Source organism: Aspergillus pseudoviridinutans (genome assembly GCF_018340605.1).
Source record: "Aspergillus pseudoviridinutans IFM 55266 DNA, scaffold_2, whole genome shotgun sequence".
In the NCBI taxonomy this organism is placed as follows: Eukaryota; Fungi; Ascomycota; class Eurotiomycetes; order Eurotiales; family Aspergillaceae; genus Aspergillus; species Aspergillus pseudoviridinutans.
The window spans coordinates 347,072-373,078 of NW_025091282.1; the positions used below are offsets into that span (position 1 = coordinate 347,072).

Here is a 26,007-nt window from a genome sequence, read left to right on the forward strand (position 1 = left end):
AGATGAGCCTTGCGATCTGCGCCATTTTGCTTACGCGAAGGATGCAACAGGACTTTGTAGACAGTCTGAAAGGGCACGACCAGCGAAGCAAGGGTAGATAGATTTTTCGAATTCCTCATTGCCTTTGAAGAAAAGGTCATTACAGCGCAGCACTGAAATTCTTGTGCAAAATCCCCCAGCGCTGCCTGTGTGTAGACCATAGCCGAGCGAACCCTCGCCTTTACAATGCACGAGCGGCGAGGGGCCATTGCCATTCCTCAGTTCGTTATTGCACTGTAGATTTTGTTGTTAGCAGTCTGGAATAGTCCTATGGGAGCCGTAGTCAGGAAGAATAAGTACTAAAACCAATCTCGACAGTATCTCCATTCCGGCCGCGCGCGCTCGCTCTGTGCGCCAGAAGAGAAGTCTACCCTCCATACCCTCCCAATTACTCGTCTCAAAACACACCATCATCATCACCGTCGTGTCTTTATTCCTGGATAGATGTTCTCCGCCTCAAACCAATGTTGTTTTGATTTTGTGTTTCTCTCTGCTGAAAAGCAACTGAGACGTTCTGAAATACCACCGAACAATTCCCCCGACCGACCGCCTCGTCCAGTCGTCATCTCCACGCATCGACACCTCCTGGTCGTCGAAAAGCCCATCCTCTTTTTGTTCGCTTTCCACATATTCCTTCTCGCGAAGCCTCCTGCCTTGCTGACGATCAAGTAATCTGGGATTTGTATTTGGTTTGAGATTCAATTTCAAAATATTCGCCGGGTCTCCGGCCTAGCCCATCGACTTGATTGAACGGCTCACGATCAACCGATCGAAATCATTGACTCTCCTTTCTCAATCCTTTTCTTTTCCTGCACCATCCAACACTCCTACAACCAGCAGGAGTGCCTCAGATCATCATGTCTACACCGTCAACGGCCACTGCAACGCATCCCACGCACCACCAACACTACGCATTTCCCCATCACCACTCCTACCAGCCAAACGCCTCCTTTCCCGTCACAACCGCTACAGGGACTCCTCGCCTAGCCACCGCATCCTACCCATACGCCGCCCCTCCTTCGACCGCACCCCTTCCTTATAGCCAATCTTCGAAAATGGTACAGCCTGCCTCCACCCCAGCAGCCATTCCACCGGCTCAGAGCGAAGGCAGTACGGGCACAGCCGGGTCAGATCAAAGCAAAAGGAAGAAGAAGCCCGACTGGGGCGAGTTCTATAAAAATGGCATTCCCAAAGAGGTCATTGTGATCGATGATACGCCTCCTCCAGAACAGACCAAGGGCAAGTCCCGTACCACTGCGGCTGCGGCCTCGAACAGCGGCATGGCCCAACCTGCCGGCAAGAAAAGGCGCACTGGAATTGAATCAGCCTACGACCTGGGATACTACGATCGTCCATCATTTTCCACCATTCCTCAGCAATACGGAGAAGAGTCTTCCGCAGCCTCCATTTCCACGGACCGCACGACTTCCTTACAAACAACCGCCCCTACATCGCTGGGTTCGCAGGGCAGTGCGGGTGCTACCAACGGTGTATATTATGAAGACGCCAATGTTGGCCAGAAGCGGAAACGTGTAACAACACGCAAGTCAGCCCGCGATGAGCAGAAACGGCGGGAATTGGAAACTGCCGGCGATGCATTCCTCAGCTACATCCCCCCTCCCAAGCCACCGATCAAGGCGAAGGAAGTCCCAGTACCTGTCGTTCGAGATGTGAGTATTGACGGTTCTGTATCTCGATGCATTCTCTAACACTCTCTGCAGTATGGAAATCGCCATGAGAAGTTTGATGATGATGATGGTCACTACATTGTTACGCCAGATACTCCATTGACAGATCGATGTGAGTTTTCGTACCGGTTGGTTTGCCTTCCATGGCAACAGATGCTAATTTTTCAGACTCGATCATCAAGCTTCTAGGACAGGGTACATTCGGTAAAGTGGTTGAAGCGTATGACAAGCAGCGCAAGACTCGCTGCGCTGTCAAGATCATTCGGTCGATACAGAAGTATCGTGACGCGTCCAGGATTGAACTTCGGGTTCTGTCGACGTTGGCCTCGAATGATAAATCGAACCGAAACAAGTGCATTCACCTACGTGATTGCTTCGATTTCCGGAACCACATCTGCATTGTCACGGATCTTTTGGGCCAGAGTGTCTTTGATTTCCTCAAAGGCAACGGCTTTGTACCCTTTCCCAGTAGCCAGATTCAGAACTTCGCACGGCAGCTATTCACGAGCGTAGCCTGTGAGTCACCTTTCGGTTTTCCTGATCTCGGGCGATTTCATACTGACAATTCCAGTCCTGCATGATCTTAACCTCATCCATACCGATTTGAAACCTGAGAACATCCTCCTCGTCAGCAACGCATACCAGACATTCACCTACAACCGAACGATCCCATCCTCTTCGCACGCAGTTTCACGAAATGCCCGTCAGCGACGCGTGTTGTTGGACAGCGAAATCCGTCTCATCGATTTCGGGTCTGCCACTTTTGATGATGAGTATCACTCGTCGGTGGTATCCACGAGACATTACCGTGCTCCCGAAATTATCTTGAATCTGGGCTGGAGTTTCCCATGTGATATCTGGAGTATCGGCTGCATTCTGGTTGAGTTCTTCACCGGGGATGCCCTTTTCCAGACGCACGACAACCTAGAACATCTTGCCATGATGGAGGCAGTTATTGGCTCTAAAATCGATACGAAGCTCGTCAAGCAAACAACCCAAGGGGGTCGAAACGGAAGTCAGAACCAGGCAGCAAAGTACGTTCCGAACCCTTACGCTTCTGTGAGAACATCGATGCTAATTCAGCCCAGATACTTCAACCGAAACAAGCTCGATTATCCTAATGAGGAGACGACACGGGCGTCGCGCAAGTACGTGAGGGCTATGAAGCAGCTTACTGTAGGTCTATTTGCGACGATTCTTTTACACAACAGCCGTTAACGAACCACACAGGATTTCATCCCCACCAGCACTACATTCCATCGCTTGTTCCTTGACCTCCTTCAGCGGATATTTGTCTACGACCCCAAGAACCGTATTACTGCCAAAGAGGCTCTGAAGCACCCGTGGTTCAAGGAGTCTTTGATTGATGATGGCACCGAGGCTCTTCGCATTGGTCAACAGTTGCAACGCAACGGCGGTCAACGCAGCTAGCCGTCTCGATAACTTAATGTCGAAGAGGGGCAACATCGCTGGTACTCTCATCTCGGGCACGTCTGGATTTTAATTGTTGCAGCCATGACCGCTGTCTAAGGATACGCAACACTGAAAAACTGTTTCTTTTCTTGGATAGTGTTGATTGACGTGGCCAAGCTTGAGCAGATGTTGCGAAGTCAACGACGGCTACGTTACTTTGGCCCACGGGCATATTCTACGCACAATATCTTATGTGACACGGAGTTTGGTGCTTAACGCAAGGGCTATGGGATGCAATTTGGCGGACTTACAGTTACGTGGACAAGGGGCCATCTGTGATTCATGATTGTTTCGAACTTGAAAAAATCACCAGAAAAGAAAGAGCAAGGGAACTCCAACTCCAAAGCATACCCTGGAGTCAGCGACTACGGAGGACATATATGATTTTTTTCTATCTTATTTGATTCATTTTTAAGGGTTATATCCTGGATTTATGGGCTTGAGTGGATGGCTTTTTATTTTATCTTACTTTTTTTCCCCTTCTTCAATCATCCATTCAATCTTCCCCTTCTGAACAGCGGGGTGGTTTGTCCATCGCCCTACGCGCATTTTGTCTACTACTTTTCATTACTTCTGGGCGCTTGGTGATATGATACAGGCTTACTTTACATCTTGCATGGGGCTATGCCTCAATCTTTCTTCTTCTTCGGCTTGATTTATCACTCATTTTTATTTTGATTCGATCCTTTATTAGCGGCGTACTCAACTCTATATTGGCAAGCCTTCAATAGGAGCGAGTGTTTGGCACAGATGGGTTTGACAAACAGAGCGTTATTTGGGTTCTAGTCATTTATAGGCGACATGATACAGTAGTCGTCTACATGGATCTGCCATTGATATATATCTTTTTCGTGTATATCGGTTTTTCATGGTGCAGCGGCATTGGCACAGCTGCACTGATAAAATGAATGGATAGAATTTACCTTCTCGTTTGATGCAGCTGGCAGCCAACATTATCAACTACAACTTATCTTCGTCTGGGTTACAAGACGGCATGCGCAGCCCTAGATAGCGCAATGCCCCTCTCTCAACCAGCCATTGTTATCAACACAGGGACGCCACACCATTCCGAAAGTCCGTCTCCACCAACTAGTAATCAACAGTCGCACTAGTTGATCCATGCTCCAAGCCCCCAAAGGAAGTTGGAGTAAGTGGGGTTCACGCAACAGAATCCAGATCACCAGTCTCGCAAAGTGAGACTGCTGATATACTTGATCTCTAATGAGGTGCTGCGATTCGTCTTCGGCCGTAGACGAAGACATACTAGGAATGATGGAGATACTGGAAATGTCGCAGAAGAGTCTTCATCGATGTGAACCACAACGACAGACTAACAGAGGTAGCATGACGCTATCTAGTTGGTCTCAGTCCAGCGTAATCTTATAGACGACGCATATACTGACCCCAACTCACTGATCAATAGTCCCGGTCCTCAGATATACACTACCCCTCACTCATGGGCGAATTGATATACCCTCGCGTGCACTTACGAGTCAAATGGACTGATTTCGCCCTGTTCAAAGAAAAGGAAGACATGGGCAGCATAGGCTTCGTTGACATCCAAGAGCTTGCGATATCAAAGTACCATGATGCTCTACGCGAGAGGAGGACGACCTGCACCGAGGTCGTGGTAGCATACCTCGATCGAATATCCCTGTATAATAACCTGCTCAAAGCTCTAATAACCGTCAATAAGAACGCACTCGACATCGCCCGACAAAGAGACCAGGAAACAGAGGCACTCCTACAGCAACATGGGAAAGGCCACGCCTTCCCGCCCCTTCATGGGGTCACCGTCATCCTTAAAGACACCTACAGCACCATTGACATGCCCACAACATCCGGAGTAAAAGCCCTCCACTCCCTACAGACCAAAGCAGACGCCTTTGTCGTCACGAAGCTGCGTCACGCTGGAGCAATTATCCTCGGCAAGGCCAATCTCCACGAACTTTCGCTGGAGGGCGTCACCGTTTCTTCTCTGGGAGGTCAGACGCGGAACCCGTACGACCTCAGTCGGACACCCGGCGGCTCATCAGGTGGGACGGCTGCTGCTCTAGCAGCGAATCTGGCTCTTGTAGGTTGTGGCGGGGACACGATGAATTCGCTACGCTCGCCTGCGTCGGCGTGCTCGATCGTCGGATTTAGGCCGACGAGGGGACAGATTTCGCGGAGTGGCATCATCCCTGTGACTGAGACGCAGGATGTGGTTGGGCCGATGGCACGGACGGTGCAAGATGTCCGTGTATTGTTCGATGTGATGAAGGGCGAAGACGACGGGGATGAGGCTACTATCGATTGTCGACGTGACGCAACGGAGCGCGACTCTGGGACGGGTGACGGCCGCAAAAGGATTKGCATTTTGAGGTCATTCTTCGCGGATGACTGTGACCCTGAAGGCTCAACTGTCAACCAGACAGTGCTGAGCGCGCTTGATAAAGCCAGGGCTGACTTGCAAGTTGAGCTCGTCACGCTCTCTCCTCAGAGCGCTGACTGGGACATTCCAACGCTCGTTTCCACGGCGGACATGCAAGCATACGAGTTCCGCAGTGTCTTCGACGCCTTCCTACAATCGCCATTGATCGCGTTCAAACCCCATGAATCACTAGACTCAATCGTTGCCAGCGGCGAGTACCTCCGTGAAGCCGTGACACCGGCCCTCTACCGCACATTGCAGAAGGACGGTCCATATACAATGCAAAGTACGGAGTATAGGTCTCGCCTGGCGACAATTGCAGCATTAAAGAAGGCTGTAGATGATTGTTTCGAGGAACATCAACTGGATGCCCTCGTCTACCCGCACCAAAGACAGCTGGTCGCTTCAATCGGGTCAATGGTCCAGCCACGGAGGAATGGTATTCTGGCAGCGTTGACAGGTAGGCCAGCGATATGTCTACCTGGTATGTGAATTATACGAAATAGTGCTGTGGACAAGCCGCTAACCATGTCCAGCTGGGTTCAGTCCTCAGACCGAGTCGGCTCCTCTCGGTGTACCAATCGGCTTGGAGCTCATGGGCAAACCATGGCAAGACAAGGACCTGCTAGACATTGCAGAGCAGTTTGAAAGAGTCATCCAGGGTAGACGGCCGCCAGATCTTCCTCTCTAGCCATTCTATCGAGTATATACAAACAAACAACATGGTATCAATACGGAGCCAGCCATAAGCTAACACCTATGAACAAAAACCACACACACCGTCCCATCCTTGTCCACAAACTCCTCCACAGCTTCAAACCCACATTTCCTCAAAACACGCATACTCGGCTCATTGCCCTTGTCCGTAATAGCAACCACCTCTCCGCTCCTCTCCTGCTGCACATCCCCCCAATTAACCCTCTGATAGATCCCCGGCCACGCACCCATCAACCCCCTCACGGCCTCAGTCGCATACCCCTTCCCCCAGAAGTCAGGGTGAAAGATATATCCCAGCTCCCAGCGCTTTCCCCCCAGCTCCTCAACAAGCCCATAACGCAAGCCAATAGAAGCGATAATCCGGCCTGTCAGTCTCTTAGCCTCCGACCACACATAGACATACACCCCAAACAAGACGAGTAACTGAAACTCACCTTTGCCATTTCCATCTCCACCCGCCCCAGAAGCCTCAGACTCAGACTCAATCTCCCGAAGCACATACCCCACATTCCCAGGCTCCCGCTGCTGCGGCCGCAGGTACTCCTCCACCCATTCCCTTGTCGTCGCGAGATCCGCATCAGGGACCTTTTTCAGACTATCTTGTCTCAGTACGACCGTTCTTGAATCAGATGGATGGGACAGATTGATATAAATACCTCCATTTCATGACCTCCTCTAACCCGCGGATAGCGTGGATGCCCGCCGCGTCGGCGTCGACCATCGGGTGGAATTGTAGGCGGGCGGTGCGAAAGGGTGGGGGGAACGAGTCTTCCATTTTTGTGGATTGAACTGTGGTTCAATTATTGTGAGAGGGTGGTTTAGATGTGGTTGGTTAGAGGAAATATATATCTTGTTGCGGGTAGTTATAGTGAGTCATCCGTTAGTTAATTTGTGGTCAGCGTGCAGGTGAGACACTAGACAGATGGGGCTGATTACAGCGACAGTACACTATATGTAAAGAGCTCAAGGATCACGGAGTCATCGATAAGCAGTGGTATATATGTAGATGGTCTATACGCTAAACAATATGATATCACAATCCATGTGCATGCCACTGGACGAGGGCTTCTATATTCAGCTTCCCGCCCCTGCCAAAAGGAAATGAAGAACCAACGCAATGCTGAGAGCGTCAAAATACGATGAGTCCCAATCCACCAATCTACATACCCCGGTTGAATTCAACTTGCCCGTCTTTGCCTCCTCGGCCCCAGAACTCCTCTTCCAGAGTCTGGGCGCTGATTGCCTGCCGCTGAGGGAACGCTCCCAGGGCCAGCGGAAGAGCAAACAGCGACGTGGCCAGGATCAGGCCCAGGTTGATCGGCGTAATCATGCGCGGACGAGCCTTGAGCCAGGCCGTCTTCTCCAGCTTCACAAGGATCAGAGGCGGTACAACCATGATAGGCGTAGCGTTCAGTACTCGACTGATGGCTGTCTCCCCGACCGCAATCGTGGCGGCCTTCTTGCTCTTGCCCAGACTCTGGACCGGCTCACCGGTCTCCTCGCGCTTCTTCTTCTCCTCCTCCGAGAGGACAGGGTAGACGTCAATGCCCTGGCGAATCTCCTCGCCCCGCATCAGGAACACATTGAGCGCACTGGCGCTGGAAACTGCAGCAAAGGGCACCAGACGGCCGAGAATGAGTTTTGTGTTGGGGGAAATGTTCTTCAGCCGAGGGACCAGCGCATTGAGTCCCAGGGCCACCGAGCACGACGCTGATACCGCCATCAAGTAGGACTTGGCCATCTGAGAGACCGACAGGGGAGTCGACTTGTTCGCGTTCGCATTGTTAATGGCGACATTGAGCGACTGGTTGGCAATCTGCCACAGAAGCGTTCCAGTAGTCTATACAGTCAGTGCCATGACCCATCAATGTCCGAATGTCCGATGGTCCATACCTGCAACCCTGGCGTAAGCATGCCCGCCGTCACCACCAGGTTCGAAAGAACATAAGCCGACATGCGGAAGGGAAGGAAAACCGGTTCGCCAGTGTCTTGACAAGCCAAAGTTAGACTCCCCCACACTTAGATTAAGCAATCAAATCCCGCAAACACACCTGGATGCAATGTAGAGTCCACCACCTTCTTCGCCCGCCATAACTCGGGAGTCATAATAGGGACATGATTCTGCTTATAGGACGAGATAAGGCGCTTCGCTTGTTCTAGACCCGACGGGGATACGAACAGCATCCTAGGATATATGTCAGTTAGAACTACAGCAAAGTCGGGACAGGCATTATGGAATGCTCACCGTGGATCGGAGATGTCTGCCGCGTGGCGCACACGACCCCAGTAAGTGTTCAGATCATATTGCGACGCGGGAAGGTCCCGGTTGCCGGGAAGAGACGCAGACATGGATGCAAATCAAAGAAAGACAGTCAATACGAAGAACGACAGACTAGAAAAGGAGAAAAAGAATGAGCCAGGGCAGATGTTGAGCAGAAGGCGCTGGGGAGGAGTCACCGACGGAAAGCGAAAATAATTGATCGGGGAACCACAAACGCTATCAGGGGCGGTGAGCCGATAAGCGGGGGAGTTCAGCCAATCATGGCGCACCAATTGATATGGTTTCCTTAATTTGTCACCGCCTTCCGGACAAATGTGGGACAAACAAATAGTTACAATTATGGATTACTACATCGCGGTACAGTCCAGATGTAAGGGGGTCATGAACATGATTGAACAGAAATGCTAGATACAGTAGTACATAGGTATCACTCAGTGGGGCAGACAAACGCCGACACATGTTGAAGTTAATAAGAAATAAGTTATGACAGTAATCACGACTGTGATGCATTGACATCATGTCAGTACAGACCGGGTATGCAAGATTTGTGAAAATTGATGTCCTCCAGCGAAAACGGGGTATGTCTAGTGGTTCGGATAAAGCGACAGACAAAAGAGACATTAGCAATGGTCCGAAAGGTCAAAACGGTGCGTCTGGAGTGCCTTTTAAAGAACAGAGGAGGCCCTTGTTGACACTAGTCATGACCAGTGGACTTCGTATCCATGATGACATGATAGTAGAGAGAAAATAAATGTCCGATCCAGTTGTAAAAGTGAAAACCGGAGGAATCACCGGAATCGGAAGGATTTATGGGCCAGTGGTGAAGTTGGCGCATGTTCGGTGGCACTGACTGGGCCTCGAGCCCGGTTCTTCCTAGTCGGTGTTTGGGCGCAAAATACGCACACATACACGGACGGCAGATTCGACCGCTCAAGCCCGACACACTTGGTATGGAGCCAATGATTGCACGATTCGCTGTGAAAGGTAAGCAAGGATGACAAAAAAAAAGAAAGCTGATGTTCGCTTACCATTGGATCATGAGATGGCCACCGTTGTCCATGGACTGGCAAACACATCTGGTGCCATTGCTTGGGTTGCTGTAGCGTTCAGTGGTCGGAGTCGCGAGGTCAGGGTCTGTCATGGTGGTTGGGGAAGTGTTAGGTGGCCGAGAATTCAGGTCCGCACCGAAGCGTGGGGGGGACGACCGCAGATGCGCAAAGGAGAGGGAGGACCTATTGGACCGTGACCCATAGCCAATTGTCTGGGACCGTGGAAGTCGTCCTCTCCCCTCAAGAACTTTTCGAAGTGCGTGCTGGGCATCGCCAGAATCATCTTCATTCTCTGGAAGGAGTTCCGCGGGGGTCCCAACGCTAGGGTATGTCAGATCCGAGTTTATCAGCATCGACTGCCGCTTGGGAGTCGTCCTATTCCACTCATCCGCAGCTGTTCGGTACACGGGTCGTCTTGCAGGGCCCCGAGATGCACTAGCCCAGGGTGACGCCCTGCCAGACTGGGATGATGCAGCAGTGGAGGTATAGGAGCCTTTCGAATGGGGCCGGGAGCCGGAGTCACTGTGGGCCACAGAAGGTTCGCCGACGTCCGAAAACGCGAAGGACGAGTTGCGGGTAGGAACAATTGGGTACTCGGAAAGATCGGCAGAGTCAAATTCATTCTCAGTTGCATATCGGTCAATCTCCATTCCATTCACAGGGTCCGTCAGGCCAGTGGATGCCTCAGCAACAGTTTGCATCTCGGTCTTTGCTCGACCATCCTTGCCTATTTTCAAAATGACTGACTGAGAGCGAGTGGGAAGCCCAGACGCAACCGTATTCGCTCTGGTAAGTTGTTGGCGGAGGGGTTTGATGGGGGAGGACCGTCCCTTGGACGGGCTTTTGCGAATGCCACTGCTAGAAGCCATCATCCCAGACGTAGACTGTCCCGATACGGAACGCTGAGGGGGAGCATTTATAGCAGTATGAGTCACACTGCGACTGAGCCCCGGCCGGGATCGACGAGGAGTAAAATCATCATCGTCGTCCTCCTCCTCGTCGAAGCCAGAGAGGGAATGGTTAATGCTCTGCGCACGGCGAAGCTCTTCTCGCTTGAATTCCTCAGTCTGGTGGTGATATGGTTGTCTGGGTGGCTTAGAAAAGAGTCTCTTATCTGGGCTCAGCTGAGGGCCACCGAAACGGCGGGCTGGTGAAGAGAGAAACAAAGCCGGATCTTCTGCCTTGGCTATAGGAAGACGGGGAGAAGTGGAGAAAGGGACAGGGAACAGGGCTGCATCGGAAGGAGCAGCAGAGAGACTATACGTGGGACCATGAACTTCGGGAAGGTCAAGGGTGGCGTCGATAGCTGGTAATTGCGGGATTCGAGCGTCCTGCAACGCTTGACTATGGTTCTGGTTGGTAGAAGCTGGAGCACCCGAGTCGAAGGGGTTGATGCTGTTCCCAGACATACTCAGGCTTCCCCCCTGCTGCTCGATATCATTGTCCCAAAACAACCTCTGCTGAGGAAAGAAAGGCGAGGCGGACGGATCAATCGCAGCCAGGTCGAAAGGGTCTGGAGAGGACTGGAGACCCGCGAAAAACCTGGGCGAAGCACCTAGCAAGCGGCTAGGCGTCTCAAGATGACCACCGTGCGAAGAGTGCTTTCTGTTTGTGTCGATGACATTGTCCAACCCGGTTATTTTCCTCCTTGACGCACTGCTTGGGGGTGGAGTTTGCATTGATGCAGCAGACTTTGCAGAGTCTACGGTCCGAGGACCGTCCTCGCCTGAGCCACCATCAGGTTTTGTGGAACGTATCCTTTTGGCCGTGTCAGTTTCCTGTTCCAAGCCCTGCAAAGCATCCACCCCTCCAGTTCGACCGGGGACCGAGTCTGGCAGTCGTAGGGGGTTTGAAGGGCTGCTCAAGCCGAATCGCTGGGGTGTTCGAAGGAACTCCGGACTTKACGCATAAGGGTCTGATGTGTCCCAGGTAACTCGAGGGTCGAAAAAACTAGATTCGAGCTTGGGGGTCTGAAAAGCGGAATCACCGAAAACTGTAGTTGTAGGAGTCCTCGTCGGGGTCTGAGGTTCACCGTTTGGGTAGCTGAAGCTAAACATGATTGAAGGCTCTGTCAGTATCATCTTCTCACGAAACCACTCTGGGACGGAGTCCATAGCATAGAGAGCCAGGCAGCTTCGCCGAGCAAGTTCGTATTGTATGTATCAAGGAGTGAAGAATGGGGAGAAAGGCAAAGCTCGTAGTAAAGCAGCAACTGACGAGTGGCACGCACAATGCGAATTCGCCCCGCCAGTGCCAGGAGAGGAATCACAGTTTGTGAGGAGATAATGGTATGTGCATAGAAGACTTCGAGAGCCATACCTGTGGACAGGGTTATCCCAACTCATGTCAGCAACCCAGTGATCCCAGCAACCATTCAATTCGAGCTGCCAGGCAACCTAATCAGAGGTCGTCCAGATACCTCGGGCGCTGAGGAATGTCCGAAAAGAGAGGGGTTCGGTGGAAATCGATAATGAGCGGACGAGTAATGTGCACTTCAGTGTCATTGAAGCCAAGCAGGCAACCGGGCCGGACGACGGACGTAGAAAGAATGTGGCCCCCTCGTGAGCGAAACAAGGAAAAATTAGGACAAGCTGTACAGATTACCTAGTACATATCTTGTATTCTCAAAGAGTACATAACAGACTTAATAGCGAGGGAGAAGAGTAGAAAGGAAAAAGATAGCTATGACAGGACAAGGGAGGGCAGTCGAAGGGATCCAGAGGCTCGAGGGAAGGCTGGAGCTGCCCTGGAACAAAGGGAGAAGCGGAGGTATGTCTTTAGCGTTGCTTGCCCTTTATCTATGTCTTGACCCTTTGACTCTTGGTCCAGAAGGTTGTAGAGAAAAGGAGGGAAAAGAGGAGATTGGAGAGAGAGGAAGAGTGAGGAGAGAAAAAGCTTCGAGAATGAATATGAAAGAAATCCAAGAGGGGAGGAAATCGTGTGTTTTTCTTTTCCTCTGTTTGTAATAATTTAGACCGTAATTTTTTTCCTTTTTTCATCCGCAGATCCACCGCTACGCACTTATTTTTTGCGATCACTTAACAGAAATATCTTTCTCTGGATCAGACTGGGACTGGAAATAATGAACAATAATTTAATCAAGCCAAACGGAAGCTCCAGTCTGATTCTCCTCCACTTCGTGGATGGTGTCTTGTTCTACCTAGTGGAGAATATAGTTTTGGTGAGATAATCTCGGATATGGAGGATCCAGCTGGGTAAGTGGACGATTGTGCTACAAGTTGGCAACTTCACGATCTGTCAACCCACCAAAGGCTCTAGTTGTTCGTGTCTATGAGGCTGGTGAACCTGGTCAAGACTCAATTGATCATTGTTAAAGCTGTCTGCTGAGCCAGGTTTGATGTGCAATTCCGACCGGGTCGCACATGCCCAAGGCACCAAGGCAGCCTTGTGGCTACAGAATCGACCATGTCCAATCGTTCTTGATTGTAGACATCTTCATCATAACACTAACGTGCGGAGGGGCATGAATAAAGAACAGAGGTTATCTGCTAGCAAACCGATATGGCCTACTGCATCATCACTGATCATGATACTGGTGTTTTCAATGATTATCACATTCTGTTACATGGACTCATACGAAGTCCGAACTAGCAGTATAAAGTCCCGCTGATCCCCGAAGAAGATATCATTCGGTATTAGGACGCTCATGTGCAGCCAGAGTTGCATGTTATGGCTATAAAACGGCCTTCGCACTGGTGTTCGTTGGTACGAGTTCGGGAGCCCCCTTGAGTGGTCATCTTTATGACGAACCGGCAGGTTCACAGTTGAAAGCCACGGGATATATTCATTGTGCGAACAGTCTACTTTCCCAAAAGAAGTCTTGATGTCTGCAATTAGTCGCATGCTCGAGACTCGTGACAATCTTGTTTGCATCAAGGAGTGAAGTAGATGTTTTGGCCGCCTGTCAACCTCTCCCACGGTATATTTGAGTTGCTGAGCCTTCAGGAACTATCATGTACAACTCTCCAGATGGCCAAAGATAACCAGAGATACTGAATTGGCGGATCTGCGTTGCAAGTAAGGTCAAAAGCAATAACTTGAGAGCTGTCTCAAAATCGCCAAACCTCCGAGCCAATATAACCCTTTTTGGACTAGGGTCCTGTGAGGTCTCAAATTAAGGTTGAAACTCACGTGATATGAGGTCATCAATCTCTTATCATGGCATGTTCTTATCCTGGCCCGGAATGAAAAGGGGAATGTATTGTTTCGATTCTCATATGGAGTATAGAACAACTTACTGGCATGGTGAGATATCTCGCATAATCGCACGAGTTGCCTTTAATCACTAAGTGTGGTTATCGGATCAACATTCAGACAATTTCCGTCAGCTGTGCAAGGCAACAAGGGAACGCTATCCCTGATCTGGAACGCTATCGTATTGTGCCTTGCGGAGTACTCCGTCAGCGATACAACCTTCCCGCCAATTGGAGAACGCTGTCATCCTTTGATTGTCCAACGCTCAGATGTACATGGATCTGATGAGCTGAGGAGAATCATCCCTAAAAGATGACAGGCTCTCTGAGGATTTTAACAGTTGATGTTGCGGACATTTTCTGAATCTCCCATCCTTCTTATGCCACGTCGTCAATGCAACCAAGGACAAGGAACAAGACACTTACTCCGTAGACAAGAAACCTTTGACAAGAGTGGGTCTCAGCTGTGCCCCACCTTCATCTCCATCACGATCTCCAGTTGTCCTTTTTACCTGCAGGGGAAGTTCCCCTTCGGCTGAATCCATTGGACCGTCGTCACGCGGCATGAAGGTCTAGCTCCGTCAGAGATTCGCGATCATTACTGATTTAGACAATTATACGTGAGTTCTAACCAGGAGCCTATGACTTAGGAATACTGCCTGCGTTGCCCCTCCCAGGCTTTCCCCCTTACCATCCTGCTAGCAGATCGGACCAAATTCGGGGAAAGTCGAGATCGAGCCCTGTACTCCGTTACCCAGTTGCGATTAGCTGCTCGCCAATGTAAGACTCGCTAAGGAGCTGGGCCGCTTATTAGTGACATTTCAATGGCCAGCCGGGCGAGGCTATCGTGGCTAGCTTGTTCTTTTCAGCTCCAGCCTCCAGGCTTGATCTCGCCCACATCGCCGAAAAGTGGACACGGGACGTTGGCGTTGGCAGTTAAGATGAAATGAATACAATGACGACATGGCCTCCTGACCAGATAAAGTAATCCTACAATAACAGTTAAGTAGCGCATGTAGAAGGGTGACAGTTAGTACGGAGTAAATCCTCGATCTTTGCAAAACTAGAGATCGTCAAGAGATCTTTATGAAGTACGGAGTAGACATAATAATGGAGAAATCTCCGAGCTCGTCCCCCGAAGCCAGCTAACTTGTTCTTCCCGCTTCCCAGTTTTCAACCTGAATCAACAACCAAGCTCGTGCCCGAGGAGCCCAAGGCAGTAGTCTAGACTTATCTCGGCAATACCAAGTACTGACGGATTCACCTTGCGATTGACAATGTCTCTTGAGGTATCAAATGGCCTTGCCTTTAGAAAATCACATGAGTCCTCGAATATCGCAACTCCAAATCAGTTTTATACCTTGGACTCGTGACCTAGCTGGGGAAAGACGCGTTCTCAACCCCGGCACTATGCCCACAAGATAGGTCGGCGTCCGAAAGCCATGACAAGAGATTATTGCATCGTCCATCTGATTCTGGCAGTTTCTGAACTTGCTCGAGCGTCGCTATTGCTTATAATTGTAGATGACTGATTATTCAGGAGGCCAATGGTTCTTTCTTGAGGATCGCTGAGACTGTAACCCCATTCGCTACATATGATGATTCCAGTGCCATGGTTGCTAGGGGTCTACAGCACGTCAGATGTTAACAGCGGCGGCAGAATGGGATCTTGCAAAGCAGAAGTATTGTATCGTCGCGGCACCACTCATCATCGAGTCAGGATCCAGCATGTCAGCTTATTTGCTAGATAATGGACCTCTGGCAAACGAGACATTCATATGAAAATCAATGCCAACGGTCCTTCGAGCACCTTTGAGCAGCTTAAAAAATAGATGAGCAATGGCATAACACAAGCTACATTTGACTTTCTCATTGTAATGAAGCCTGGCAAGCTAATTGAATATTAGTGGCCGATGACATTCCACGCATCGACAGGTACAAAGCAATCACCTTCTAGATGTCAAAGATGGAATTTTGGAGAAAGGCGAAACCATTGGACTAATGTAGACTTGAGTATCGAGTGAGATTCGGACTTACTGGCCACCGCAGGTCACAGAGTACCTATAGGCAGAAGTTGTGATGTTATTGGTTGTAGGTATGATGAGTGAGGTAGATGGTTGAGCGGCCTCCTATAGCAATTACCAGAAAAGGAAGGCAGTCTTAGCATTGCCACATCTCCAGCCACACCCCGCCAAATTTATCTTCTGATCGGCAAATGCCTGATTCAGGGACCCCGATGGGCAGCAAGGATTTCAAAAGAGTCCCATTCGTTATAGATGCTTCGATCACCTTTTCATTATTGGTCATGGGCATCCTCAAGGTACCCTGACTGGTAGATCAGTCATCAGAGTACTTCATTCCAAGCATAGGCTCAATGCCTCCGTTGTCTTTTCTTTGTTGACAAGCCACCGCTCGCTTCGAATGCATGAACGAATCGTGCCATGAGTCAGATACTGTGCGGATTTTGCAAACGTTTTGAAAACTACCTACTTAAGCCTATTCCCTTTTCAACATCTTCAATTTCCACATTGTCAGTGGACCCGAAATGTCGCTTCCATCAGGCCGCAGAAAAGGGCCGCAGAAACATGCTCGGCGTCGAAAGTCTCGCGTCAAGAATGGATTCGCTTCACCTAGATCGCCTCAATCTATTTTAGCCGAAGTCCGAAGGAAGACCTCTTCGAAAGCCCGCAACCAGGGCGGACTTTTCGGTACGACGAGCAACCTTGATACCAACCCCCCCAAAAATCGGGGTAGTCAACAGTCCTTAAAATATTCAAAGTTTGTTAGACTTCCTCCTTCGACGGATCCCCTTGAAGAGGTATGATTGTGGTTTTCTTCGTCACTGTGGCGCTACAGATCCGATGGCAGGATCCCAGCTTAGCTTGCAGCTCTAGTTCAGCTGACGCTCCGTCCCAACAGAATTGCCTAGATAGGGAGCCCTTGCGCGAGAACTATGTCTTYGTGCCAAAGGGCGATGTTTATATTACGCGGCACTGTCGGACTCAGACCAAAGAGTCCCGCCGGATAGTCTATGTCGTCTATGTAGGATTGCTCGCGCCTTCTACTTCCATCATCTAACGCACTGCAGAACAATACTGGAAAAAGAAATATTGGACTCCGCGTACCCAAAGATGTGTACTCCACTGTTCTCAAATCTGCTGCCGTGACTGCCGATTCGCGTGCTCTTGCTGTCAAAACACGAGACGTAAAGGACCTGTCGCGAGCTCGGCAAATCCTGCGCAACAAGTTCCCACTCATGCCTGCTGAGTCCTTGGAGACTATTCTTGATCACGCTTTTCTGAAGCGCTCTGGACGAGTAGGAAGAACAACGAGGAAAACAGACGAACAAAAAGCCAACTTGGCTGTGGAAGCACACATCAGGCACACACATACACCTTACGAATCCCTTCTCGACGCGGGAAAAGCACGGGATGAAGCTAGAAAAGCGGTTTGGGATATGGTGCAAGCCGTCAAATCTGCGTGGGAGGGGGGAAACACTCAGCCTACAGATTCTTTGCCCCTGCGCAGTCATGCTGATGGTCAAAAACCGACAAGACCTGCTGACGACGTGATCTGCATTGATTGACGGCCTCTCGAGTGCGACGATTTGTTTCATTTGTCCATAACGACCGTACGACATGAAACTTGATAGAGGGCTTCTCGACCGGCGACGCCCGATTTCAGCAATGACCCTTATGACGATATGAGAGATGAACGATCTTATGTATCCGAACATGCATAGAGTAGATATAGAATACGCATAGACGGAAGAGGGGATGACGATTCACCATCGTCACAGTCAATGTGTTTAATGATAGTGATTGTTGTCTATTGCAGCCCATTACAATGAATTGCATTTCTTGCCATAGGGATCTGTGAACAAGACTGAAATGTCCATCTGTATTACTGTGATGAAAGCATGAATTCGACAAGCGACGCACGCAACCCCCAAATTGCAAACCAAAGCAAAAAGATATATCTTTCCACAGCGATAACCCCAAACAATCCGGACTCCAAACAGTATACGCCAAGTTGTGGTTCGCTATGTCGCTCTGATGCCTATTCTGTCTCAGTCAGCCCAGTCCACCAATTCAACATTCACTTAAAGACGCAAAGCCAAGAGAGATCATTGCTGAGTAGTTTAAGGCAGCTTATCTTGATGTTGCCCTTCCTCCTGCGAGTCAGAGTCTGTCTCCTCGTACACTTCAACAGTGACAGTGGGAAGCTCAGGCTCCTGCTCGACCATGTCACACCAGAACACACGCACCGGACCAAGTTTGTACGGGAGATCAAACGTTCCCCCGAACATAAACTGATCAAACATCAGCATGAGGTGATTCCGAACCTCTTCGAAGAGGTCTACGTCCGTTGGGAAGGGGTTCGTGGTCCCGTCATCCTGGTTAATCAGCTCATAGTGGACGAACAGGCTCTTACGCCCTGGAATGGGGTGTCTCGGGTTGCGGAACTGTCGCGATTCGAGACGGGCTGTGATGGTGCTGTATGCATCGTCAATGACATCCATCACTTCGCCCGGCTGGGTGGTATACTGCATGTGGACGATGATGTAAAGGCCCGGTTCGAGGTTGTATGGGTTCGGCCAGTCGATGTAAAGTCCGGCATCCTGCATGCGCGCCTGGCGCTCGTCCTGCTCGCTCCACTGTGGGATACCCATGCTGTTAGATTCTGTAGAACAGGGTTTGGATATAGTACTCAACGTCTTCGAGAAGGGTCGGTTCGGGGAGATTGCGTACTGAGTTGTGTTCAAACTTGGAAATTGAGACACGGAGGGAAATAGAGAGTATAGAGGAGTTCGATGGTTGAATGACCATTCGACTGGTGAGAAAGGAGAGCGAATTTATAGCTGAAGTTATCGGCATTGGACCTTGAGTAGAATGTAGGGTGTCTCAATTCCATGTTGTTTCTGCGTTGGAATCGCTTCTTAGACGTCGAGTCTCATCGTCAACAAAGAGATTCTTCCGGGCACCTCTGTCACCCTGAAAAAGGACCATTGTCATGCGAATCACGCCAGAAAGACACACTTCATTACCTTTAGCAATGATACCGTTACGAGAGACAAAGAATCGATTCCATGGAATTGTTGATCTGAATTTCCTTGTCCACTAGTAAGAGTTTCATTCTCGACAAAGAATACGTTCCGAGTGTCTCTATAACTTGAAGCCTTTGTCGTAAGGCATCTAATGGAAAGCAACATCTCAATGTCTTCGTAGGGGGTCCAGGGGTCTTGATATCATGAAAGCCTATTGTGATTGCAGTGGCTTCGTCCMCAACAGTGATCAAACATACCTTCCTTTGCTCGTCCAGGTCACTGAAGACTTATGGTGTTCCAAATCTGGCTCAAATCGTGAGACCTAGATCCTACAAGGGGGATTTTTTGAGCCTTGGAGGGCCTTTGTCCTTGGCTTCTCTGTAGCCTGTTGGTCTTTGTCAACTGTGTTTCTTTTGACATGGCCTGGACACCTGAAATAATATCTTCCCTATGCTATATCCCTGCCCTAACTGCTGAGTTGAATGTGTTTAGTTCACTACTTGAGTAATAATCAGAACAGCCTCTAGGAGGTTTGGTGGAGAAGTTACTATGTGTCTATACTCGGGGAGGCTACATGATGCCTAGCTTTTATATAGATGATCTAACAATCCTCATTGTGCGGACGATTTGATTGTTACAACAAGGATGATTCTGTCCTTAGCACATAACAAATAATGGCTTGAGCTAGAGTAGACACTGCAGACTCTGTAAAAAAATTAAGCATACATCGAGATTCAGTCAACAGTTGCTATCAGAAAGTCCCAAATAGGTTGTAGGGCTAGCCCTGGCCTATGCCGCTTTCAGTAAAGGCAATTGCGGAGATTGAAGCAGTTCTCCGACAACAAAGTGCAGCTGCGGATCCAGTATTCTCGTGCAGCGATACCCGTATCTCAACAATGGAGGGCGCAGATATTGTCGAGTCGCCGCGCAAGCGACTCAAGACTGAGGATACTCCCGTCTCAGATGATGCCGTGCTGCCTCCTTCCGCCGTGCCAGCTCTGGAGGTCTCCGAGGGCGATGCTCAAGCATTGAAGGAAGCTGAGGTCGGAATCACCGAATTTGTCAGTGCAGACAACGTGGGCTTTTCCGGAATTCTGAAAAAGAGGTACATCTGAAACCTGAGATACTGCAAATTAAGTTAACCCTCTTTTGTCTCAGATACACCGATTTCCTCGTCAATGAGATCCTTCCGTCCGGTGAAGTTTTGCATCTTCGGAATTTGAATCCTCCCACTTCGCCTACAGAAGGAACTAAGAACGACGATGCTGAGACCAAGTCGGAAGCCCCTGTAGCGGGTAATACTGCAGAGTCAGCAGCCACGGGAGAGAAAGATGCGCCAGCCGCTAAAGAGGAGGCCCCAGCTGCCGAGTTCCAGCTCTCAGAGGAAGACAAGGCATTGCTGGAGTCATTCTTTGGCACCGAGGCTACTGAACGAATTTTGGCTCTACATACCCGTGCCCTGTCTAACCCCAGAGCGAGACCGAACGAGTTGGGTCGAGTGAACACCGTCGTCGTCACAGATCGCGACTTACGAATCAAGATTCACCAGGCGATCCGTCGCATTTTCAACTCGCAACTCGAATCGCAGACGGACAGCGAAGGCATGATGAATATATCGGCTGCTCCCAACCGGAACAAGCGCAACCCCCAAGGTGGACGTGGCTCAGGGCGCGAACGAGGCAGACTCAACTTCGAGGAGCTGGGTGGCTCCTATCTACATTTTACGATATACAAGGAGAACAAGGATACCATGGAAGTTATATCTTTCCTGGCGCGTTCAATGAAAATGGCTCCGCGAAGCTTCCAGTTTGCCGGTACCAAGGACCGACGTGGTGTGACCGTGCAAAGAGCATGTGTAAGCCGGGTCTTTGCCGATCGGCTCGCAAAGCTCAACCCTGCTCTTCGCAACTCGGCTGTGGGAGACTACGAGTATTGCCGCCATGGCCTTGAGCTTGGTGATCTGAAGGGTAATGAATTCGTCATCACTCTGCGCGAATGCGCTATTCCTGGCGTGGACCTTGAAGATCGCGCAGGTGCTGTCGCGAAGGCCAAGGAGTTTGTAGGATCTGCATTGCGAAGCCTCCGTGAACGCGGCTACTTCAATTACTACGGGCTGCAACGCTTCGGAACCTTTGCGACTCGCACGGATATGGTCGGTGTGAAGATGCTCCAGGGTGACTTCAAGGGCGCCTGTGATGCAATCCTGCATTACAGTCCTCATATCCTTGCCGCAGCCCAGGAAGGCGACTCGACTTCCATGATTAGCTCAGACGATAAGGCTCGCGCGGAAGCAATCCACATCTTCCAGACTACGGGCAAAGTCACCGAGGCCGTGGAGAAACTACCCCGGAAATTCTCAGCGGAAAACAACCTGATCCGCCATCTGGGCCGCTCCCAGAACGATTATCTCGGAGCATTGCAAACCATTCCTCGAAACCTACGTCTGATGTACGTGCACGCTTATCAGTCACTTGTCTGGAACTTCGCTGTCGGCGAGCGCTGGCGGCTTTACGGCGACAAAGTGGTAGAAGGCGACCTCGTCCTTATCCACGAGCATCGCGAAAAGGTCGAAGCAACCGGCCCTGAAGCCGAGATCGACGCCGACGGCGAGGTTGTCGTCAAGCCCGCGGCACACGACAGCGCCTACTCAGCCGACGACATGTTCGAGCGCGCGCGTGCCCTAACCGCCGAGGAAGCCGCCAGCGGCAAGTACTCCATTTTCGACGTCGTCCTGCCGCTCCCTGGATTCGACGTGGTCTACCCGGCCAACGAGATGACCAATTTCTATAAGCGCTTCATGGGCAGCGAGCAAGGCGGTGGTCTCGATCCCTTCGACATGCGCCGCAAGTGGAAGGATATCAGTCTCAGCGGCGGCTACCGCAAGGTCCTTAGCCGGATGGGTGCGGACTACTCAGTGGATGTGAAACTCTATTCTCAGGACGACGAGCAGTTCGTGCAGACGGATCTGGACAAGCTCAACGGCAAGGAAGCGGCTACTGAGTCTAATGCTGATTCCGCTGACAAGATTGCCGTGATCCTCAAGTTCCAGCTCGGGTCGAGCCAGTATGCCACAATGGCGCTGAGAGAGCTAATGAAGGGAAAGGTGGTGGCTTACAAGCCGGATTTTGGAGGTGGAAGATAGTCGCCCTGTCCGAATGTGTATATAGGATCCTTAAAGAGAGCTAGACAAAATTGTAGATACCACATGAAGGCATAAAAAAGATATGATAATTTCTCATTTCAAACCTCGTTCTTTCACTCAATTTGTAGGTACCGCCAAGTATCGCCAGATAGCATCATTCAACAAAGAATTAGGGCAACGCCCAGCCAAACTTAAAAGATCGTCGCAGACGGTCAAAAACTCGCGCATTATTAAAATCGTCAAAGAACTCCGGCATAACCCATTACATTTTGCAGCATTATCTGCGCGTCGCGGGTTCGTGGTCACCGATGGAGGATACGGATGAAATATCATCTAGATCACGACTATGCGTGACTCCCCGCCTGTCACTCAGACCCGACACCTCGGACATGGCATCGTCCAATGGATGGTCAAACGGCGAGCGGGGACGATCTTCGCTTCCGGCTCGTAATCCAGCAGTGACGGGGCTGGTTTCGGACAACCCAAATCCACCTTCTAGTTGTCTATGCTCTGCGACTGCAGCTGGAGGAGTAGGGACGGACAATGTAGCTGGTTGGGATCTTGGCGCCGCATTTATTTGATTGTATGGCTGGGCTTCTGGAATGTGATCATTTGAGGCGGCCTGAGAAGGATAGGGGCCATCGAAGTGGATTTCATGGGATCTTGCGTGTCCGACGTTCCATGGAATACCATTGTGTGGCAGCAGGTTTGTTCGAGTTGCCTGAGCCATATCAACGTCGGGGTTCGATAGATTCTCTTGTCGAGTTTTCCGACCGCGGCGTCTCAAAAGAAGGAATAACGCTCCGAGGAGCAAAGCAGCGCCAACTACAGATACTGGAACAGCTATAGCGATTGTCTTCGTATTGCTGCTTCCCGAGCTGCTATCTCCCGTTTGGGAAGGAATCTCCGTTGATGATGAGATGGAAGAGATTACTGTGGTCGCCGTCACGAGAACGTTTGTGTTTGACGATGTGACCGATGTCGGTTCATACATCGCGTCGGTTGTTTGCACGGTGGTATTCGTCAACTCCGACCCGAACAGAGATGTCTGCGAAGATGTAGGGAATGACTCGCCGGACCGTGGCGATGTCTGCTCCTCTCCAGCAGATTGCGGCTGTATATTGTGCCCATTGGCGCTGTCCAATGAATTCGGCCTTCCACGATCATTCATTCTGTTATACCAACCCGCGGTCGTCTCACGATTTCGGGATAGAATTCAAGACAAGCACTCCCTCGGATGATTCAGCGTCGCATAACCAGTTATTGAGACGATGCAATTCTCCCCCAGACTCGCCAGACTTATACCAAAATGCAGACGAGAAGCAGGACGTCCTCACATTCAAAAATATGCTCAACCGCCAAAGTTGCTTATTGCTAGAAGCTCGACAGGGTGTAAGAAGTTGAATAAGCATGCACTTGGAATCTCTCCCGTATCCTTGCCTCCAGGTGACAACTTGGAACGACAAGCTGACGAAGAGGGGCAGAGCAAGGAGAAGTAGATCATTCTTTACGAGACCGACAGCACAAAGAACAAAAAAAAAAAAAAAGTGTCGCCAAAGGGAGCGCTGACATGGCGCAGCAGCTTCAAGCGGGTACCAAGTATAGACCCGGACAATGAAAGGGCAGCGATCAGCGGCCAATCAGCGGACAGTGAGGCAGCCGCCTGCCTCTGAACACGAGCCGCTGCACACCATGTATTCGTAACACGACGGGACTAAACTCATTGCTGATTGACTGCTCCAGAAGCCTTGATACCCGTTAACCCTGACGCGTGGCATGATGCCAGCATCAGTGTCTATTGATAAGGCTCCATGATGTGCGGGGGCGGTTGTATAGGCGCCTCGGTCAGTTGAGCAGGCAGTACTCTTGTTCAAAATGAAGACAGACACTCCGCAGTCGCATTATATGGGCTAGATCAGCAAGCACGAAGACGTAGCGACCTGAGTCGTCTACTATTTTGATCGGCGGGTTAGCTTAGGCAGTTTAAGACGAGAAAGGCGTGCCGTTGGGGGCCAAATGCTTCAACTGTAGGACAGAGACACGCAAGGGTTTGAACTCTAATGTCAACTCAAACACCAACATTGTTTTCCATTTGGCCTTGCCAATGAGATGCAATGTTGCCTCGTATAACTGAACATGATCACGAAGGAAACGAGAAGATCCATGGAGCAAAACTAGAGAAGAGTCACGTGCGCAGCGGAGATTGGAGATAACTGAGAAATGCGGGGCGGGGACGACGCCAGATGCTGCGTCACCGATCTTAGCTGGATCGGCAACATAACACAGTTGTGCTCATTCATTCCATTATCTTTATATATTGGGATACGTTTGAACTCACGATGAGTGGCTTCAGAGAGACTCTGAAAGAGGGCTGGCACCCTAAGGGCAAGTCTGGAGGAAAAGAAAGCTGGCGGGGAGACTTCAAAGGCATCAATCAAGTGGTTCGTACTTTCCCATTCTTTTGTGCAAATCCAGTATTTGGCATTTACTGACGCTACTTTGCGGGATAGGCAGGATGGATGGGAAAGGGAAAGGATAGGGACAGCGAGCAGGAGCAGCACGTCTCCCGCCCCCTGTCGTCACTCAAGGACCCATCCGCTTTCGGGCCACCACCGAAACACGTTGCGGCCCATGGACCTGGTGCGGTCCCGAATCAGACGACGCCGGATCGCAGGGGACTAGGGGCACCTCTGTCTCAGGAACAGATCCAGCACGCGCAGGCCAGGCAGCAGGAGCAGAATCCAGCTGAGGAAGCCGAAACCCAAAGACCAGCTGGTCCACCGCTACCCTACCGAGCGAATACAACAGGTTTAAACACGGATAATCTCCCACCACCTCCAGCCCGAAGAATGCATTCCCCAGCAAGTTCCGTGTCCTCTGCAAGTTCTAGGCCAGTCCCGAGCGTACCGCCTCGGGTTCCTCCTCGCATGAACTCTACTCCACAGTCGCACCCAGCAAGTCCTCCTCCGGCATATTCCCCATCAGAACCGGCTTCTGAGGGACTCTTAAATCGAGGTGCTGTCTCCCGTCTGTCCAATGCTGGTGTGTCAGTTCCTGCACTTGGCATTGGGCATGATAGAAGCAGCCCCAGCAACACAACCGGTGGAGTAGCCGGTCAAGCCTCGGTTGATGAGCTTCAAGCTCGCTTCTCGCAAATGAGGACGAGCTCATCTCAATCTCCGTCGCAAGGCCCCTCCCCGCCGGTTCGGGGAAGCACAACACAGCCCGAGTCATCGGCAACATCTACAGTGAACAACTTGCGCGAGCGGCATAATGATAAGCTTCAAGCGGGCAAAGAACGAGTCCAGGACTTGAATGACAAATATAAGATCACACAGCGCTTCAATAACTTTGTCGATGAGAAAAGGTCGGCAAACACATCCATCTCATCCAAGCAATTCCGGCCGCCTCCTACACCCCCGCACCCTAACCGAAGCCAGCCTTCATCCGACTCAGTAGACATAGACGCATTGAACCGGCGAAAGGCGCCACCACCTCCACCACCTCCCAAGAAAGCAGCGATGCGATCAACACCTGTCAATGCCCCTTCGCCATCATCACCTGCGCCTCCGCCGCTCCCGCTGAGTACCAAACCCGTCTGAGCGGATGTTAGGTCAACTGGTGTCAATTCCATTGTATTTACTGCATCCATCCATGTTGGACTGGTCCATCACGTTCGCTTAACTGTACAATAGATCAAGTACATTTGTATTTTGGACATGCACCCACCAAGCTGCTCCAACGTTAAGTTTGGGATAGACTTGCAATGCGCGGTGGTAGGGCTTGCAAAGAAAGGGAAAAACTGCCCCAGTGCTACTCAGCCGATTGAAGTGAGCAGGATAGCCTAGGGCTGTCTTCCGGCTAACTGGCTAATCTACGGATAAAGGCCATCGACTAAGACCGCTGTGGCGGATGTGGCTTGTTACCCGTCTTGAGAATAGAAG

At 50.6% G+C, this 26,007-nt stretch overlaps 10 protein-coding genes across 10 annotated transcripts; 5 read left to right on the forward strand and 5 right to left on the reverse strand.

The window, feature by feature from the left end:
* Positions 1–896: 896 nt before the first annotated feature.
* On the forward strand, positions 897–3,158 carry Asppvi_002179 (putative protein kinase (Lkh1); the record flags this gene model as incomplete). The annotated part of the gene is made up of 6 exons (XM_043298172.1): positions 897–1,709; positions 1,761–1,839; positions 1,896–2,243; positions 2,299–2,761; positions 2,816–2,903; positions 2,958–3,158. 6 exons carry the CDS (start codon positions 897–899, stop codon positions 3,156–3,158), a joined length of 1,992 nt encoding a protein of 663 aa, XP_043154107.1.
* A 1,498-nt stretch (positions 3,159–4,656) lies between these two features.
* Positions 4,657–6,304, forward strand: Asppvi_002180 (amidase; the record flags this gene model as incomplete). The annotated part of the gene is made up of 2 exons (XM_043298173.1): positions 4,657–6,073; positions 6,150–6,304. The coding sequence occupies 2 exons, from the start codon at positions 4,657–4,659 to the stop codon at positions 6,302–6,304; spliced, it is 1,572 nt and encodes a 523-aa protein (XP_043154108.1).
* Positions 6,305–6,363: 59 nt separating this feature from the next.
* Positions 6,364–7,105, reverse strand: Asppvi_002181 (GNAT family N-acetyltransferase; the record flags this gene model as incomplete). Its single annotated transcript, XM_043298174.1, has 3 exons — positions 6,364–6,695; positions 6,765–6,925; positions 6,987–7,105. The coding sequence occupies 3 exons, from the start codon at positions 7,103–7,105 to the stop codon at positions 6,364–6,366; spliced, it is 612 nt and encodes a 203-aa protein (XP_043154109.1).
* Positions 7,106–7,489: 384 nt separating this feature from the next.
* Asppvi_002182 (sideroflexin family transporter) lies at positions 7,490–8,679 on the reverse strand (the record flags this gene model as incomplete). The annotated part of the gene is made up of 4 exons (XM_043298175.1): positions 7,490–8,170; positions 8,224–8,318; positions 8,382–8,515; positions 8,576–8,679. The coding sequence occupies 4 exons, from the start codon at positions 8,677–8,679 to the stop codon at positions 7,490–7,492; spliced, it is 1,014 nt and encodes a 337-aa protein (XP_043154110.1).
* Positions 8,680–9,399: 720 nt separating this feature from the next.
* On the reverse strand, positions 9,400–12,005 carry Asppvi_002183 (PHD finger domain protein; the record flags this gene model as incomplete). Its single annotated transcript, XM_043298176.1, has 3 exons — positions 9,400–9,586; positions 9,640–11,709; positions 11,980–12,005. The coding sequence occupies 3 exons, from the start codon at positions 12,003–12,005 to the stop codon at positions 9,400–9,402; spliced, it is 2,283 nt and encodes a 760-aa protein (XP_043154111.1).
* A 4,414-nt stretch (positions 12,006–16,419) lies between these two features.
* On the forward strand, positions 16,420–17,460 carry Asppvi_002184 (DUF2293 domain-containing protein; the record flags this gene model as incomplete). The annotated part of the gene is made up of 3 exons (XM_043298177.1): positions 16,420–16,692; positions 16,794–16,916; positions 16,963–17,460. The coding sequence occupies 3 exons, from the start codon at positions 16,420–16,422 to the stop codon at positions 17,458–17,460; spliced, it is 894 nt and encodes a 297-aa protein (XP_043154112.1).
* A 555-nt stretch (positions 17,461–18,015) lies between these two features.
* Positions 18,016–18,546, reverse strand: Asppvi_002185 (uncharacterized protein; the record flags this gene model as incomplete). Its single annotated transcript, XM_043298178.1, has 1 exon — positions 18,016–18,546. One exon carries the CDS (start codon positions 18,544–18,546, stop codon positions 18,016–18,018), a length of 531 nt encoding a protein of 176 aa, XP_043154113.1.
* Positions 18,547–19,817: 1,271 nt separating this feature from the next.
* On the forward strand, positions 19,818–22,063 carry Asppvi_002186 (pseudouridine synthase PUS7; the record flags this gene model as incomplete). Its single annotated transcript, XM_043298179.1, has 2 exons — positions 19,818–20,026; positions 20,080–22,063. 2 exons carry the CDS (start codon positions 19,818–19,820, stop codon positions 22,061–22,063), a joined length of 2,193 nt encoding a protein of 730 aa, XP_043154114.1.
* A 277-nt stretch (positions 22,064–22,340) lies between these two features.
* Positions 22,341–23,234, reverse strand: Asppvi_002187 (uncharacterized protein; the record flags this gene model as incomplete). The annotated part of the gene is made up of 1 exon (XM_043298180.1): positions 22,341–23,234. One exon carries the CDS (start codon positions 23,232–23,234, stop codon positions 22,341–22,343), a length of 894 nt encoding a protein of 297 aa, XP_043154115.1.
* Positions 23,235–24,402: 1,168 nt separating this feature from the next.
* Positions 24,403–25,665, forward strand: Asppvi_002188 (uncharacterized protein; the record flags this gene model as incomplete). The annotated part of the gene is made up of 2 exons (XM_043298181.1): positions 24,403–24,504; positions 24,574–25,665. The coding sequence occupies 2 exons, from the start codon at positions 24,403–24,405 to the stop codon at positions 25,663–25,665; spliced, it is 1,194 nt and encodes a 397-aa protein (XP_043154116.1).
* Positions 25,666–26,007: the final 342 nt, after the last annotated feature.